The sequence below is a fragment of the Megalobrama amblycephala genome, linkage group LG6 (genome assembly GCF_018812025.1).
Source record: "Megalobrama amblycephala isolate DHTTF-2021 linkage group LG6, ASM1881202v1, whole genome shotgun sequence".
NCBI lineage: Eukaryota > Metazoa > Chordata > Actinopteri > Cypriniformes > Xenocyprididae > Megalobrama > Megalobrama amblycephala.
Genome location: NC_063049.1, coordinates 25,095,844 through 25,114,973, shown reverse-complemented (window position 1 = coordinate 25,114,973; position 19,130 = coordinate 25,095,844). Strand labels below are relative to the sequence as shown.

At 36.9% G+C, this 19,130-nt stretch overlaps 1 protein-coding gene across 2 annotated transcripts in view; it reads right to left on the bottom strand.

Annotated features, from left to right (window-relative positions):
• Nucleotides 1-26: 26 nt before the first annotated feature.
• The window catches only part of cacnb4a (calcium channel, voltage-dependent, beta 4a subunit), a 45,230-nt gene continuing 26,126 nt past the window's right edge, over nucleotides 27-19,130 (bottom strand). For both annotated transcript variants that reach the window (XM_048193548.1, XM_048193549.1), the window contains 12 exons: nucleotides 14,887-15,003; nucleotides 14,197-14,319; nucleotides 13,959-14,086; nucleotides 7,370-7,446; nucleotides 7,156-7,175; nucleotides 6,903-6,983; nucleotides 6,330-6,388; nucleotides 6,132-6,241; nucleotides 4,744-4,895; nucleotides 4,515-4,610; nucleotides 3,623-3,808; nucleotides 27-3,519 (listed from right to left, as the gene is read on the bottom strand). In XM_048193548.1, the coding sequence (XP_048049505.1) occupies nucleotides 3,256-3,519; nucleotides 3,623-3,808; nucleotides 4,515-4,610; nucleotides 4,744-4,895; nucleotides 6,132-6,241; nucleotides 6,330-6,388; nucleotides 6,903-6,983; nucleotides 7,156-7,175; nucleotides 7,370-7,446; nucleotides 13,959-14,086; nucleotides 14,197-14,319; nucleotides 14,887-15,003 (1,413 nt within the window). In that variant the 3' untranslated portion in view covers nucleotides 27-3,255. The remainder of the gene's footprint in view (nucleotides 3,520-3,622; nucleotides 3,809-4,514; nucleotides 4,611-4,743; nucleotides 4,896-6,131; nucleotides 6,242-6,329; nucleotides 6,389-6,902; nucleotides 6,984-7,155; nucleotides 7,176-7,369; nucleotides 7,447-13,958; nucleotides 14,087-14,196; nucleotides 14,320-14,886; nucleotides 15,004-19,130) is intronic.

Sequence of the window (19,130 nt, the reverse complement as noted above, 5' to 3'; positions counted from 1 at the left end):
AGGTAAAGCATTAGCATGCAGCACTGTACACATTTGCATAGTAAATAGCATTTATTTTGGATTCATTTCTCATCATCCTTTACCAACATGCTATTGCATGAATCAGAATTTTCACTGAGGAAAAAAAAATCTATTCTCAGGATGGAAAGTCAGTGAAACTCGTTTTACCGGGGTAGTGGTGTGATTATAGGAAGTACATGTTTGCTTGTTTGTTTTTACAAAATGAATTAAGTCAGAGCAATTTAATCACATACAGAATGGCATTAAAAAATAAATATAGGATGAATATGCTTAACACACATTTAAATAAATCCACAGAGCGCTCAAAAAGTGGCACAGGAAGAAACTTTCTGTTTGCAAAAGTTGAAAAAACAAACAAACCCTACCTTATTAAAAAAGTTAAGGCATAAAGTTAATAACAGGGAATGTCTTGACTGAAATTAAAAAGCAATGGTGGTCCTGAGTGTTGGCTACAATACTGACACCAAAAAATGATTTAAAATGTAGACCAAAGGACCTTGAGATGTAATTATGGGATATGCAACAAAATTTGTTTCTTTACAAAGAAAGAAAGTTGCAAAAATTATGTACATCTGGAAAGAAAACAAAATATATTAACTATTCGTTATTTGACAATATCCTCAAATGTCTAGATTCACTCCTAAAATTGCCAAAAGTGTTATTTAGAGCATATGATTCAATAGTCAATAGTAATTATAACTATAAATAACTTCCTAACAATACTGTTAGTCCAATAAGATCCCGAATTTAACCCAATTATATATAACTCAGAGAGTGGTACTGAACCTGCTTTAAACAGGACAAATAAATGGTGTGTTATTTCTATAATAGTTTATGAAATATTGCACATGGATAATGGAGGTGGGCAGGGGAAATGGGGGTGGCAGTGATGATCAGAGAATAAGGTCACTTTACCCAAACTACTTCTATTGGCCCCTCAACTCCAGCAAGAAACGTTTGAAAAACGTCTACTGAATGTTTTCTAATGCTACGTACAGTATATCCTGAAAATAGCCCACGAACAGACAGATTTTCTTTCATACCGGTTCTGCACACAGCAAGTCCAGTAGTTTATTACTATCAAAGCTACCTCTTTATATAACTGCTCACAGGTAGAACATAAAGCAGAATGGAAACTGAATAAATCCAGTAATTTCCACACCAATCACATGTAAAACATATAGTATTAACAATCAACCTCAACTATATGAAGCCACTGAAGGATAAGGATCACCGAATCGACACTGCTTTTGTTCTCTCTCTGTGCATTACAAACGCACACACAACACAACACAATTAAAGTAATCAAGTCAGATCGCAGAACTGCTGTGATTTGTAATACCAAGAAACGAGTGGAGAAAAATGCAAATGTCAAGATCCAGACAACATTTAAATAACATCAAATAGAAGCATTGTCTGGAGCCGTTTATCACAATGAAACATCATTTAGAGTTTTTCATCGAATAAAAAATGACATATAACAATGAGATGGACAAATGTCAAATACAATAGAAAGAAATTAGAAAAAAAAGTCAATCACATAAACCATCAGCACAGCCAAGTAGTTTTGCACATGCAAAGGCAGAATGGCTGATTTGTTCATCTGAGCACTTCACATCACAATGTAGAAATACAATGTGTTAACGGCTTTTTGCAAACAGGCCTGATGAAAAGAATTCAAGAAAACATGTTTTACACATAAAGCTTTCACACACACAAAAAAAAAAGAAAATACAAACATGTCAGGTGTATGTTCACTATTATTTTGATATTCTGGTTCATTTCCTTTAGTTCCTGTTTCCCTGCACTGCTTAGTTTCAGTTTCCTTGGTTATTGATTACGTCCTCATTTGTTTTCTTGGTTACATATTATTATCACCTGTGTATCGCTATGTTTGCGATGTATGTATACTCCCGTTTCAGTTCGCTACTTTGTTGGTTCTCGTTTATGGATTACATTTGGTTTGCTATTTCTCCTATGTTTCTTCTGCGATCTCCTGAGTGTTACATATTCAAAATAATGACAGTTTATTCTGCTACTCCTACATCTCGGCGTGCCAACCCGTGACAAAACAATGCATTTCCTTTTACAGCTTGTACGTTGTATCTTAGTTTTTCTAAAGTCTAATTTTAAATCTAATACTCAGTACCTTCTACAGCAACCAATATACTATTGGTTACTAAATAGTTTAAGATTAGTAGTAGTCATAATAGTCAATGACTGTTTCGTAAAGATTAATAGGACAGGGGAACTTTGAGACAGAATGTATCTCCACTCTGCTGCCACATATTTCAGTGTCAGAACGTAGAATATGAATAATATGATATGTTTATATATATATATATAATGAATTATTTCATGATTTATTTAGATTTTTGGGTGAAACATGATCTGAAAATTTACTATTCCAACCAAGTAATATAGTAGGTTAAAGTGATAAATCCACCTGATACGGTTATTCTGTCATAATTTCTTTGCAATAGCATCTCACATGTAGGCCTGGGGAAAGCGCTGAGCGAACTATAGGCATTATGGTGTGTATAAAAGGATACATTTTGTATTCTGTATTCAATATTTTGTATTCTGCTTGAAAAGTGTCTGTTGACACTGTCTGTGGATAGCATCATTACGAAAATAGACCACGGGAAAAGAAACTCTTGGATTTTGGCACCTATGAAGTTTTGTGCTCCATACCTGAGGCTGTCTGGGCAAAAGAGGATACCACCAAAAATATACTAAGACAGGAAGAAACAGACCAGTGAATGCATTGGCTACTGAAATCGTGCAAAAAGGCTCTGTGCTGATTGGCTGTTGGCACCGCTGAGCATTTCTGCATGCCGGCACTAGTTCAGGGTGAAAATTAGCATGCCACCACAAAGAGTCCTGCAAATATAGACAGTTGCAGGGCTTTGGTTAGCAATTAGATGCAGAGCTTAGGCCTCAACTAGGAGAAATTGGATGGACCAGATGGTGCTATAGTTCTCACTCCTTCAGGAGAGCATCTTATCCATTGCAGATAAAATAAGCACCCCCAACTGCCTGACAAAGATGCTCATGGGCTGCAAACAACTGCCTTACATAGATGGACTGGGTGCTTGGATTTTGGCTTTAGTTAAGATGGCTCATAGATGGAAATCTGTGCCAGAGTGAACGCAATGCACTGCATTTTCAGAAAGGGCTTAGACAAATTACATGAGAGTTCTCTCATAGCTCTAGCTGTAGTGGTTTGAATGTTCAGAGTCTGTGTCGCGAGTCGTTACTGTAGCCCCCGGGGGAGCCACGGTTGCGGTGAGGTTTGTACGCGTCTTGATAGGGATCGTGGTAGTCCTCCTCTACAAGAGGGTAGTGGTCTCGACTTTGCTGGGAGCTGGAGGACAGGCGGTTATGACTTTTCTTTTGCCGCTCGTTGTTGTGGTAGTTCTCGTCGGAAGTCATCAAGCTGCGTCGCTCCATTGGAGAGTTGTCGCTGATGTGATTGCTGTTTTTATTTCTTTGGCTCTGTTGAAAGTTCACCGATATCAGTCGTTTCTACTCGTTCTAATTAGCATATATTGACATATTCAAAACTAATTTTCTGGCTAAGTCCCAAGACTTCACTCACCTGTAGTCCAGAGATGGCTGTGGGATATGGTGACAGCACAGTGGAGCCCAGGTTGCGGCCCAGCAGAGGGTTTAGAGGAGTGCTGAGGGAAGTGTGAGTTGCGCGCCAATAGGCCTCTAGATATTCAGCCAGATGTTCACATGCATCCTCGAGTTGGTTCTCATCCAAAATTACGTCAAACATTTCCTGGAATGGGGCAATGTTTTGTATGTCACACCCTTAATTTTAATTTTCAATGTCTTCCATCCAACCACCTCCCTCCCTTTTGGCCAGTAACACCCACTTTTCACAACCCAATCATTTCCCAATTAAAGAAAAAATAAATCTCCCAATGAATGAATGTTTTATACAAATTCAAAAGTTTGTGGTCAGAAATATTAAAATAATAATAATGAATTAATACGTTTATTTAGCAAGTATCCATTAAATTGATCAAAAGTGACAGCAAAAGACATTTATAATGTTACAAAAGATTTCTGTTTCAAATAAAAGCTGTTTTTTCTTCCTGAAAAAATGTATCATGGTTTCTGCAAAAATATTATCAGCACAACTTAATGTTTCCTGAGCACCAAATCAGCATATTAGAATGATTTCTGAAGGATCATGTGACACTGAAGACTGGAGTAATGATGCTGACAATTCAGTGTAACATTACAGGAATAAATTATATTTTAAAATATATTAAAATAGAAAACAGTTATTTTAAATTGCAACAATATTTTACAATATTACTATTTTTACTGTATTTTGATCAAATAAAGGCAGTCAGGAAGATTAAAAGATTAAAAAATCTCAAACTTTTGAGCATGTCAGATTATGAAAGCAAAATGGGTTGTGAACAGTCTTTAAAAGAGAAGAATCGGACTATGTTCAGATTATTCTGGATACTCACTGGAGGACACTGAGCTAATTTGTCTGCTGCCACCAGTTGTACATTTAAATGCTTGCTTTGAGACTTCCCACGTGATTTGATCAGCCGTTGCAATACCTGCAAGCATACAACAATATTACTATTGAAGACAGAGACAATAACATCATTCTGTTAATACTTCTTTAAAGTCTTGGTTAAAGAAACGTAAAGGGGATGGTAAAACCCATTATTTTATTAATGACTTTGTTACCTTGGGAGAAGACACTTTGACATGGACAATAATGGGAGCTAAAGAAGTCTTGATGAGCTGGGCTGGATGGTTGATCGTGTCGGCGTCCAGCACAACCAGCTGAAGGGATCTGGCCAATTCAAAGATTCGCTCAATCTCACTCTGAACCTCCGCTGTCAGAAAGAGGAAGCGTTCACAAAAACCAAGTGTCAGCAAGACATCAACCCAGCTATCAAGGAATGTTCACAGAAATTCTGACAAGGTTTTTTTCTGTAGCGTTACAGTTAATGTTTTTTAAATGTTTCAGAATTTTCAGAGAACATTCAAAAGTAGCATAACCATTATATTTGCAAAATAATAAAATGGAATGTTAAAGGTGCTACAGAGGATCTTTTCGTCAACTGAGAAACCAAAGACTGTTACTGAGTTTTTGAAATGAGCGCATGCGTAAGAACAACCCCCCTCCTTCACAGCTCATTTCAAGGGAACGCCTCCCAAAACTCGTGCACGAGTATTGGAACACAAGTGTTCATTAACCACCGGCATTCGCTGTGTCGTGTTAGTGGATTCATTATGTCGGACTCACCGCAGGTAACTCATAATCTGCAGTTGTTACTCCTGTCTCCTGACAAAAACATTGCATGCGGCGCCTGTGGAGTGTGGAAAGTTACTGGAGCGCGCAGCCGTACATGTCTCGCACAAGGAACGTAATGGCAGTGATTGACAAGCCAGAGGGCCAATAGTTTACGCGATGATCGCGTAAACGATTGGCTGATGTTTTTAAGGCCCTACCTCGTGCGCAGATGATGTATATTGATATTATTCCTTTCAGTGCACCTAATAAATAGTCTTTTATCAGTTAGTAAAGACAGTTTCAAGTAATATTGCAAAAATGTATAAAACGAAACATCCTCTGTAGCACCTTTAACCAAAAAACATTATTAAAACATTTAAAAAACTGGACATTTTGAACATCCAGAGAACTTTCAGAAATAATGTTTTCATAACTTTATGGGAACATTAGCAAAAAGTTCTTAGAGCATATATTTGTTAGCTGGGAACATGCTGACTTAGGTATAGTTAACATGTTTAACATCAAAGGGATATTCCACCCAAAAATTTAAATTCTGTCATCATTTACTTACCCTCATGTCATTCTTTCTTCTCCAGAACACAAAAGAAAATATTTCAAGGAATGCTGGTAACCAAACACATTCGGTTCCCAACATTCTTCACATTATTTTTGTTTGTTCCACAGAAGAATGAAAGTCATACAGGTTTGAAACAACGTGAGGGTGAGTATATGATGACGGAATTTTCATTTTTGGTGGACTATCCCTTTAATCTAACCTTCAGTTAGAAAAATTCAGATAGAAATGCCCAATGGCAATTAAAAAGAGCTGACATACCCAGGTTGGATCTGGTGTTGGATCTCTCAATGATGGCTCTCTTACTAGGGTTATTCAGCACAGATCTCTTGGCTAAAGAGATATCTGCGGTTACTCTTGTGATTGATATCCTGCAATTAGGAAATAAATATGGTGAAATCTATCACATTGACAAGAAAGGTATTTAAAATCCACAGCACATTAAAAGTTGTCTCTCACCTGCCTTCAAACCTGTGTTTCAGAAAGTCAAAGAGTGCTTTCTGCATCATATCTGTCACCTGTGTTCAAAACCATGAGGACAGGAGAGTAAACACAATGAACAAAAGGAGATTTTTATTTGAAAGAAATAAGCCAGGAAACAACAAAAATGAGCAGTCTGTCTTAAATAATGTTTGAGATGAGGCAGATGACATATATGCTTGCATAAAGAAATTAAATGAGCAAATAGCTGTTTAGCATTCACAGATCAATCACGATATACGCTTCAAGCCTCGCCTTCCTTGAGATCTAGTCTCTAATATTCAGATGGTGCATGCTAACGCACTTGTCACGCTGATTTCTGGGATGGTAGTTGTTTTTTTCTGTTTCTAATTTCAAACCATGCTCCATTTTTGAGACTGGCATGTTGTACCCAGAAGGTTGTTGCCTTGGCAACTCTGCTTGGAGATGATGACTGCAATTCAGTGACAAACCGACATCCCCTCTCGCTTGCTGCTTAAGAAGTGATGCCCTGGTTACCATATCTAAATATACACACATACACACACACCATGGGGATTGGGGGAGACCTACCTCATATCCCTTAAGTGATGGGCCAACTAAGACCACCGGCCTCATGGAAGGGACCACATCGTATGGAGGAATGTGCTCAGCCTGCAATATAACAGCCATTTAGAAATGAAATAATATTCTGTTTGTTTGCACTATAATAACCCCATACTGATTACTGCATGAACACTGCAATGGCCAAAACAGCAGTCTGTTACAAAAGATGGGCTATTCTACAGAATTCATAGAATTGACAAATGAAATACAGTTAACTCACCACTTTCTGTTTCTGTTTACCTGGGATGGTGGAAAAGAGAACATTTTTCAATGCCTAGCATTTCTCTTACATGATTTTTAATATTAAGCTAAATGTTCCAAGATCACTGCTATTGGAAAATATCCATTCATTCCCTAATTTTTCTATAAATTATTATAAAATCAGCCTGGAAATGTGAAGAAGTCTGGACCTTTCAGTAAAGACTGAAACTGACCTGCAGAAGCAGGGTTGGGCTTGAAGGTGCCTGACACCATTTCTCCCAGACTGGAGGAGGAGTTCCCACTGGACTTCCTGTGGGGGCGGAGTAAAGAAACGAGCATGCTGTTAATTAAGGACTATGTTCAGAATGGAATACTAACAAACATTATGTGATGCAGACAATGCTGTTTTCAGCGTTTTCTTACTGTTCTTATGCATTTTATAATATTTACATGGCGTTCGCTGGTTTATGTTTCCTCTTTTAGCGAGTAGGGTATTCCAGCAATACAGTTTCAGGACCGCATTTCTAGGACCCTATTTTTTTCTATGTTTTTGCAGTTTATACAATTTTATAGCACTTACTATTCAATTAACTATCAATTCTATATTTATATTTATATTATTATTTTCAGGAATGATTTAAATGTTTAATTGTATATATTTAATTGATATATTGTCCTAACCAACACCTAACCCTACATATACCCATTGGTAACCTTCTTGAAATATTTAACCTAATTTGTTTTAATATGTGAGTCCCTATATTCTGGTTTTAAATTCAGATTATGGTTATTAAATTCAGACTATTTTCTGTGTCTTTGTGAGACTTCAATTCATTAGCCACAGCGCAGTGTGGCGCTTTACATCTGCTGTGCGATCCAATCAACAATGTACAGTAAACAGTAAAACAACTGCGCAACAAACAAGTGTGTTTATTAGTATGTTAATAAATTAAAATAATTAGAAAACAAATTTCAGTTTACAACATCTAGCAGCATAATGAATTGTTATTTAGCAGCTAAATAACAACTGGAGACTGCTGACACTGAAAGCCTCAAACATTTAAGTTTAAAATGGCCAGAGCCTGCTCTTTATGCAAAAAATCAAGTGGAAAGATAATAAAAAATAAAAAATAATTTCCGTGGTTATAGCTGGACCAGCTTAAACCAGCTCAAACCAGCTGCCATGCTTCAAAACATACCTAACCAGAATATGCTTTTTTTTCAACAGGGTTATCCATATTTATTCGCACATCTGCTTTAATAAACATATTTTTGGATGTTAGCATCACTCCTGTGTTTACATCTTGGCGTGATCCTCCTTGTGACCACTCCCTATAACATATTATATATGATATACTACTATTATACAGTATCTCACAAAAGTGAGTACACCCCTCACATTTCAGTGTTACGTCCAAGGATGTATTCAATGTGTTCGTAATTATGTATGTGTGTTGGATGTGGTTTTGTTTGCTCTCTCTCTCTCTCTTTCTCGTCATGAGACATAAGCTCCAATCAGCTGTGTTCAATCCGGTGATGTCTGGGGTGATTGGATGATGATGGGAAGGAGTAGAAATATAAGACGTGGTGGGTTTGTGGAGAAGAGAGATTGACTTCCTTCTGCCAGGGCAAATACTTCGTCCTGTTGCCCAGATTCATTTGTTGTTTGATTGTGTTGATCTATTTCTGAGTAAGTGAACTCAGGATTTTGTTGTGCTCTTTAACAGAAAGAGAACTGAAGTTGCTTAAGATCTTGTGGTTATTTTTATGTTTTATGTTACCTATGTTTGTTAGTAGCCTATTTTATGTTCTTTTTGATTTAAAGGGATAGTTCACCCAAAAATGAAAATTCGATGTTTATCTGCTTTACCCCCAGGGCATCCAAGATGTAGGTGACTTTTTTTCTTCAGTCGAACGCAAATTATGATTTTTAACTGCAACCGCTGCCGTCTGTCAGTCAAATAATAGGAGTGATTGGGAACTTGAACAATAAGAGTCGAAAAAACTTCCACAGACAAATCCAAATTAAACCCTGCGGCTCGTGACGGCACATTGATGTCCTAAGACACGAAACGATCGGTTTGTGCGAGAAACCGAACAGTATTTATATAATTTTTTACCTCTAATACACCACTATGTCCAACTCCGTTCAGCTTCCGGTTAGTGAGGTCTGATCGCGCTCTGACAACGGAAGTGATGTCTCGCGCTCATTGAAGTATATGGGCGAGACATCACTTCCGTCATAAGAACGCGTTTTGACCTCACTAACAGGATGCTGAACGAAGTTGGACATAGTGGTGTATTAGAGGTAAAAAATTATATAAATAATATTCGGTTTCTCGCACAAACCGATCGTTTCGTGTCTTAGGACATCAATGTGTCGTCACGAGCTGCAGGGTTTAATTTGGATTTGTCTAAGCAAGTTTTATTTACTGTTATAGTCGAAGTTCCCATCCACTGCTATTATTTGACTGACAGACGGCAGCGGTTGCAGTTAAAAATCATAATTTGCGTTCGACTGAAGAAACAAATTCACCTACATCTTGGATGCACTGGGCGTAAGCAGACAAACATCGAATTTTCATTTTTGGGTGAAATATCCCTTTAAAGGTGCCCTAGAATTAAAAATTGAATTTACCTCGGCATAGTTAAATAACAAGAGTTCAGTACATGGAAATGACATACAGTGAGTCTCAAACTCCATTGTTTCCTCCTTCTTGTGTAAATATCATTTGTTTAAAAGACCTCTGAAGAACAGGTGAATCTCAACATAACACCGACTGTTACGTAACAGTCGGGATCATTAATATGTACACCCCCAATATTTGCATATGCCAGCCCATGTTCAAGGCATTACGTGGGCAGGACATCTGGAGCTGTGCACAGCTGAATCAACAGACTAGGTAAGCAAGCAAGAACAATAGCAAAAAATGGCAGATGGAGCAATAATAACTGACATGATCCATGATATCATGATATTTTTAGTGATATTTGTAAACTGTCTTTCTAAATGTTTCGTTAGCAATGTTGCTAATGTACTGTTAAAAGTTAACATCGTTTCTTATTGTATTCACGGAGACAAGAGCTGTCGCTATTTTCATTTTTAAACACTTGCAGTCTGTATAATTCACAAACACAACTTCATTCTTTATAAATCTCTCCAACAGTGTAGCATTAGCCGTTAGCCACGGATCACAGCCTCAAATTCATTCAGAATAAAATGTAAACATCCGAATAAATACAATACTCACATAATCCGACGCATGCATGCAGTATGCATGATGAACACTTTGTAAAGATCCATTTTGAGGGTTATATTAGCTGTGTAAACTTTGTTTATGTAATGATAGAGTCGAGAGCTCGGGAAGGGGTGGGGAGCGCGCGATTTAAAGGGGCAGCAGCCCTGAATCGGCGCATTTCTAATTATGCCCCAAAATAGGCAGTTAAAAAAATTAATGAAAAAAAAATTATGGGGTATTTTGAGCTGAAACTTCACAGACACATTCAGGGGACACCTTAGACTTATATTACATCTTGTAAAAAAACGTTCAATGGCACCTTTAAGGGAATGTGGGGGGAGGGTGCCATTTTTGTTTATACTTCTTCTTTTTCTCCTGGTTATGGTTAGACAGGAAGAGAGGGAAGTTTATGTACCTTATTTTTGAATTTTCTTTTTCTAGATAATTTATAAATATTCTTCAGCAAACTGTTTACAGGCTTTCTTGTGAGCCAGCTTCAGTAGAGGCTTCCTTCTGGGACGACGGCCATGCAAACGACTTGTTGCAGTGTGCGGCGTATGGTCTGAGCACTGACAAGCTGACCTTCCGCTTCTGCAACCTTTAAAGCAATGCTGGCAGCGCTCATGCGTCTGTTTTTTGAAGCCAGCTTCTGCACCTGATGCACAGCACAAGGACTCAACTACTTTGATCAACCCTTGCGAGGCCTGTTCCAAGTCGAACCCGTCTTGGAAATCCTCTGTATGACCCTGGCCCAGTTTCATGGTGTTACCAAACTTCTTATAGCCTAGGCCAACTTTGTGGACAGCAACAATTCTAATTCTCAAATCCTCAGAGAGTTCTTTGCCATGAGGTGCCATGTTGAATCCAGTGATCAGTATGAGAGGATTGTACTCAAAGCACCAAATATTAACTGCTCTAATACAAGATATGCAAATTTGTATTGTCCTATCAAGCAGACAAAAACATGAACATGATGAATAGGACATGTGGCTTTGCATGGTTAAAAGATGTAGAGCTGTTATCACTTAGGGTGTACTCACTTTTGTTGCCAGCTATTTAGACAATAATGGCTGTATGTTAAGTTATTTTCAGAGGACAGTAAATCTATACTGCTATACAAGCAGCACATTGACTGCTCTAAAATATATCCAAGTTTCATTTCTCCAGTATTGTCCCTTGAGAAGATATACTAAAACAGTTGCTGAAATGCGAGGGGTGTACTCACTTTTGTGAGATACTGTATATCAACTTTACCAACTATTTTTTAAATAGTTTTCAAAACAAAAATGTGAGCTCATCACATTGTATGTCTAATTGGAGTCCAGTTATTATCTCAAAAATAAAGAGTAATTTTGCGTTTTAATTCAATTTTGTAGCAATATGATCAAATCAAGTTTTGCATTTTTAATCTAATTTTGGGTACATATTTTGGTAGTGTGTGTCAAGATAAAGATGTTGGCAGCTAGAATACTGTTCGCTATAAATGTAAAATGTAAATAGTAATGTAAATAAGGAACTACAGTGTTTTAGAAACACTATGTTTTTCCTTTGTTAAGTATACTGTAAATGCCTTTGTCCTTTAAACACTTTATCTGAGAGAGTGGTGAGGTATGACTACAGCGTGACTCAACACTGCTGATCACTGCTGTTGAGAAAGAACGCAGCATCCCATTCAAAGGGTTTGTGTGTCATTTTATTCAATAAACACCTACAACAATGAGTATGTGAAAGGACATTGCACCAATTCCAAAATTAGTTGTCCCATGAATAAATACCCGTCTTGTGTTCTAAATAGAGCAGTGCTGCAACGAACAATGAGGTACAAGGGCATTTGTAATCATCTTGAAATCTGGCTTTTGGAATTTTACCAGCTGTGAAAATCTTCCGCATTGTAAAGCTTTTTGATAAATAATGCCCACTAATTATTTAAATCATTCACCACCAATTGTCTGTCAGTAATATAATGGAAAGACAAAAACATAGTACATATATTTGGAGCGTGGCTACTGTAGCGGATTGAGCTAGACGGTGTTTAGCCAGTGTGGGACTATGGCTAATGCATTACATGGGAAAAGTCATCCAGCTTTGGTTACAGAAGTGACAAATATTTGCTGCATTTAGAAAGATTAAAGGTGCCCTAGAATTAAAAACTGAATTTATCTTGACATAGTTAAATAACAAGAGTTCAGTAACATACAGTGAGTCTCAAACACCATTGTTTCCTCCTTCTTATATAAATCTCATTTGTTTAAAAGACCTCTGAAGAACTGGCGAATCTCAACATAACACTGACTGTTACATAACAGTCGGGATCCATAATATGTACGCCCCCAATATTTGCATATACCAGCTCATGTTCAAAGCATTACACAAGGCAGTATTAACGTCTGGATGTGCACAGCCGAATCATCAGACTAGGTAAGCAAGCAAGAACAATAGCGAAAAATGGCAGATGGAGCTGTGTGAACTTTGTTTATGCAATGATAGAGTTGAGAGCTTGGGAGGGGGCAGAGAGCGTGAGCAATTAAAGGGGCCGCAGCCTGAATCAGTGCATTTCTAATGATGCCCCAAAATAGGCAGTTAAAAAAATTAATAAAAAAAAAATCTATGGGGTATTTTGAGCTGAAACTTCACAGACACATTCAGGGGACACCTTAGACTTATATTACATCTTGTAAAAAAACGTTCGATGGCACCTTTAAACAGGTCATGAACACATTAAAGCAAACGGGGCATTGCGATGCTATGCGCTTCAATGGTCACTTCAATACCATACAGCAGTGCAGTGTTGTCAAGTCTGCGGTTTTCCAGAGAATTGGGCTACTTTTACACTGTTGCCGCGGGTTGTTTTTCATGTCCGCGGGTTGAAGTGACCCCAAATAACATGATATTTAGCTCCTGGAATGCGAATATAAGCAGGGGAGCCCCGCAGATTTTACCCCCCTGAACGTGATTTTTACCAGGAGACCACCCTGAAATGCGATTGGGCTAGTTTTGGTCTAGTTTTGAGTATCAATTGGGTGGGTTTTGTTGTGAAAACCTGGCAACCCTGCAGCAGTAGTTCCCAAACTGGGGTACGCGAGGTGACAGAGGGGGTACACCAACAAAATGCTGAGTTTTACCATTAATTCAATTCTTCCCCACCTTAAAATAACATTAAAACCGAGCATGTATATCTAAAAGGCACAATGCCGTAAATACATGGAATCCAACCAAAATATCACACCTTTTGTGGTCAAAACTGACTGCATCCATTTCCACATAAGCATAAGCACCGTGCATACGGCCATACAGCATCATAATGCACACTTTCAGAAAGACAAATGTACAGTTTATAATGTTTCCTTTGATGTGTCCCGTATAGACAGCCAATTGTAATGCGCCCACTGCAGATAATGAGCTGATTTTTGATAAGCTGTTTGTGATGTTTGAGTTGGGGGATGCGTGATTCACGAAAGGGGCGTTTGAACAAGGTTGTTTGAAAATATGCTTTATTTCCGCTAGGTGCCAATAATGTTGCAGAAACTATTTCACATACTTCACCTTAAAGGCTATGTGTAACTCTCATATTCTCCAGTCTTACCCGTGGAAGCGGCCCCTTTTTTGCTCCTGCTGTAAGCGAATGTTCTCCAGTTTTAAGGGACTGGGGATGAAACCGATATCACAACCTTCCTTCACCAGTCGCCCAATCCACCAGTCATTGTTGTACTTCTGTGGAAATACAGAGAAGACAAAGGAATGCGTTTAAAGTCTATTAATAAATTTTCTACAATATGTGGAGATAGCTAGACAGGCTCTCATTAAATAAATGTCTTCTTCACCTCCTTGATGTGAAGGAAGTCTTTTGCATCAAAGGAAATGGCAGTGCCAGCGACAGGGACATCCTCATCGAGGGCACCACAGTAGCTGACGTTTGTCCTCACAGCGAAGGCCACTGCTTTGGCCTGAGACAGATATAAAGCGCATAGTGATGAATGGCATAGCAGTGCTGTTTTAATTACTACAAATTTGGCTCTAAAGCAACCAGATAACAGAAACTAAATACATCAGAAAACTTTTTAAAGAGGACCTATTATACTCTTTTTCAAAGTTTTAATTTTATTTTTGGAGTCTACTAGAATAGGTCAAAAAATACATTGAAGCAGCACCTCTCTGTTGCAGCACAACCGTGAGTTTCAACACACAACTAACGTAACTCAACCAGGCTTCGCCCCTTTTTTTGGGTGGGAATTATTTAAATCAGGGATATTGTGACGTGAAAGTTCCCGGACGAAAACTCAGGGAGATCAGAAACAGAGCTTACTGATATAGAGAATAACTCCCTTTGGAGCAGACTTTGTGCTTTGTAACTTCACAGACCTTTTTCATACCCAAACAGTAACATTACACACTAAAGAAAGCAGTAAATGTAAAAAAAAAAAAAGGCATAACAGGACCCCTTTATGTCAAAAAAAAAAAGAAAAAAAAAAGAGAGGCATAAATACAGGTAGTTCTGGTTAAGACAGTCTGACCTTTGCTCTTTCCAGCTGAACGGCGGCCTGTTGTTCTTTCTCCTGCCTGCCGCCCTGCTCCTCGTCCAGAGAGACATCTGAGTCAGACGGTCTGCTAGTGTAGGAATCAGCGGAACCCTGCACACACATGTGAATAACTATCAATTTATCGTCAATCCCACAAATTCACCCTTTAAAAAGACTTATGTAATGCAATGGCAAAAATCCTAAAACATATCAAGATGGTTTACAGTGGGTGTGTGCTACACCAAACAAAGGAAGTGTGAGATGAATAGCACTTACTTTGCTCTTGCTTGTCAATACTGACACACATTTGAATTATGCACACAATAATATTATTATTTTATCTAAAAATTTTGAAAATGTTTTAAAATGTTTTGTTTTAAATAACTCTTCATTGCAGTGCATCGAGCTGAAGCAAGCTGATGGTTTTACTAATCTCTTATGATTACAGGTTGGAAAAAAATGTTATGTAAACCCTAACAGCAGAAATAATCTTAAAATAGAAGCAGCAGTAATAATGAAACGGCACATTATCAAGGAGAGTGTGGTAAGCATGAATGGCTTTATGGGATAGAAAAGGAGTTTAAATGATGGGTAAGATAAAAGGGTAAGATAAATGAGTAATTAGTTACGTATCATTGCTATATTTCTTCCACCACAGAATAAAAAACAGACCCTTTGATTATTAGAAATATAGTACTGTAATTATCATACAGTAATGTTCAAAGGTTTGGGATCAGTACCATTTTTTTTTTTTTTAACCCTTTGATGCGCAAGCTATGAAAACCCCTTCTAATGCGCAGCATGGGTCAAAAATGACCCGTATTCATTTCCTATGTAATTTCAATCATGGTTGAAATATAATATATAGCCTAATATATTAAATATAATAAGACTTGCATCCATGAAATATACAAAAGTAGCCTTGTTAAGATGTGAAATGTGTGGCAGATGAACAGTTGTCTGCAGTAAATATGTTCCTACTTGCAAAAATTTGCAAATATTAAATATTTCTATATGGGTCATTTTTGACCCATGTGTGTAAAATTGATGTAGAAATACAAAAGTTATGATTTGTGAAAATCAAAAACAAGATATTTAAGGAATACCTGGAATAAATAAATGATAAAATACATTTCTTTCAAAGATTCAGCGAAGAAACACTCAGTCATGATTGAAATAACATAGGAAATGAATACGGGTCATTTTTGACCCATGTGTGTAAAATTGATGTAGACATACAAAAACTGTGTTTGTTTATAAAGTAAAAAAGAAAAAATGAACATAATGATTTTTGACAATCAAAAACAAGATATTTAAGGAATACCTGGAATAAATGAATGATAAAATACATTTCTTTTATAGATTTAGCAAAGAAACACTCAACCATGATTGAAATTACATAGGAAATGAATACGGGTCATTTTTGACCCATGTTGCGCATTAGAAGGGTAGTGATAGAAAAATGATTTTTAGTCAAAAAGTAAGAAAAAAAAATTAAAATGAGGATTTGTGATGATCAAAAAGAAGTTAATTGAGGAATACCTGGAATACTGAATGATGAAATTAATTTCTTGCAAAGATATAGAAAATAAAAACTCAGCCGGGTCATTTTTGACCCATGTTATGCATCAAAGAAATCTATACTTTTATTCAGCAAGGACACATAAAATGTATCAAAAGTGACAGCAAAGACATTTGTTACAAATGATTTCCTGTTTTCAATAATACGAATCAAAGAACGAAATCAGCATATTACAATATTTTCACATGATTTCAACAGTTATTTAAATTGTAACAATATTTCAAAGTTTTACTCTTTTTATTGTATCTTAATCAAATAAATGCAGCCTTGGTGAACATACGAGACTTCTCTTTCAAAAACATCAATAAATTTACCAACCTCAAACAAATCTATGAATATTAAATTCCATCTTAATATTCCGTGACAAGGCACAGAAAAAGCACAAATCCCAGTGTGCATTCTGAGGAACCTGAAATCATGAATAACGAGTTAAATTCCTTTTAGACGCTTCATACATTACCACAAACAGGCGACAAGGCAGATGTGACACTTATGAAACCAAGTCCTGCAAGAGTGCAGTAAACAGGTCTGATGCAGACTTCACAGTGTTTGTAAAGCTGAGAAATGCAGTCGACTGAACATGTGCAGGTGTTGATGCACAGACTGATGGTAGCATTGAAGGAAACAGGACTGGATCAAAGACAAAATGACTGAAGCTGACAACCTCAGAGTCAGAACTATGATGTCCTGGTCAAGTGATTATACTGGAATCTATTATTGGAAATGAGAAAGAGAAAGGGAGAATGGATCAATAGTCGCATAAAAAAGACAAACCCCAAAAAGATCTCTTTAATATCTTTATTTCTTCAGATAAACAACGAGATTAAATGGAGAGCGAATCGGTTCCTCAAAAGTTCCTCCTGAGAAAAAAAAATTCTAAGTGATCTTAAAAATATCTCAAAAAACTGTCTTCAGATTTACAAAAATATGCAAGTCTTCAATCAATTCAATTAAATTCTTCCAAGAACAATTCATCTTGCTATGAGCTATGATATCCACATTAATTTATAGTCGGCTACTTATAAATTACTTGTCTATTTTTATTTATCCAAGAGAATTACTTAATCAAAGCTGAACTTACACAATATAAACAGTCTTTTATTTTCCTTAAAGGATTAGTCCACTTTCAAATAAAATGTTCCTGATAATTTACTCACCTCCATGTCATCCAAGATGTCCATGTCCTTCTTTCTTCAGTCGAAAAAAAATTAAGGTTTTTGATGAAAACATTCCAGGATTATTCTCCTTATAATGGACTTCAATGGACTCCAGATGGTTGAAGGTCAAAATTACAGTTTCAGTGCAGCTTCAAAGGGCTTTAAATGATACCAGACGAGGAATAAGGGTCTTATCTAGCAAAACGATCGGTCATTTTCGAAAAAAATATAAATGTATATGCTTTATTTAACCAAATGATCGCCTTGCATGTGTTTCCGCTTTCCGTATTCTTCAAAAAGCTTACGCTGTATGTCCTACGCCTTCCCTATTCAACTTACGGAATGACTGCAGCGCCAGTTCCATTTTTTCCGTAAGTAGAATAGGGAAGGCGTAGGACATACAGCATAACTTTTTTGAAGAATACGAAAGTGCGATTTTGGCGGAACCACTTGGAAGGCAATCATTTGTTTATATAAAGCATATACATTTACATTTTTTTCAAAAATGACCGATCGTTCTCTAGATAAGACACTTATTCCTCATCTGGTATCGTTTAAAGCTCTTTGAAGCTGCAATGAAACTGTAATTTTGACCCTCAACCGTTTGGAGGCCATTGAAGTCCACTAAAAGGAGAAAAATCCTGGAATGTCTTCATCAAAAACCTTAATTTATTTGAAGAAAGAAGGACATGGACATCTTGGATGACATGGGGGAGAGTAAATTATCAGGAAAATTTGATTTGAAATTGAACTAATCCTTTAAACAGCAGGAAACTACTGTCAAACCGATATAGGAACAGATGGACCTTCAGAAGGAATATCTTGGATATAAGCCACACATTAAGTGAGATGAAGTATGGAGGAGTCTAGGGCTACACGATTAATCATAATCGATTCGAAATTGCGATTTGGCTTAGTGCGATTATGACATTGCAAAGGCTGCAGTTTTTTCTGATTTTTAATGATATAAATATGTACACAGCGTGTTAGTGAAGAGCTGCTCTGTGATCAGTAGTAAATGACGCTCCATCTGAGAGCACTGCATTAGAAAAAGCAACACACGTCAAACATACAAACTTTCCAAACATGAGAAGCCTTTATGAACTTCTTTTCTAACAGAAGACAACATTTAATGTGTTTTTACTCCAAACTCACTTCATAACGTCAGTTGAGTGTTTGAAATAGCATTTTGATTAGCAGTGGATTATAAATATACTATATTATTACGGAAATACCAGAGAAGGCTTGAAGAAAACATATAAACAATGTACTGTTGTAGTCGTCTGTTTATTTTATTCATGTTTAATCAATCAAAGCGTTTCTATCTTCTTTTTATTCAGTCACAGCGATAGCATGATGTCCATAGGGGATTTTCTGGAACGACATTTGTTATATTGCGTATATTTGGAGTATTTGGAGTATCTGCTCAAGGGCGCTACAAACAAGCAAAACAAGCCTGGTATTGTCTATAAAAAAATTTTCATTTGTTTTATAAAATC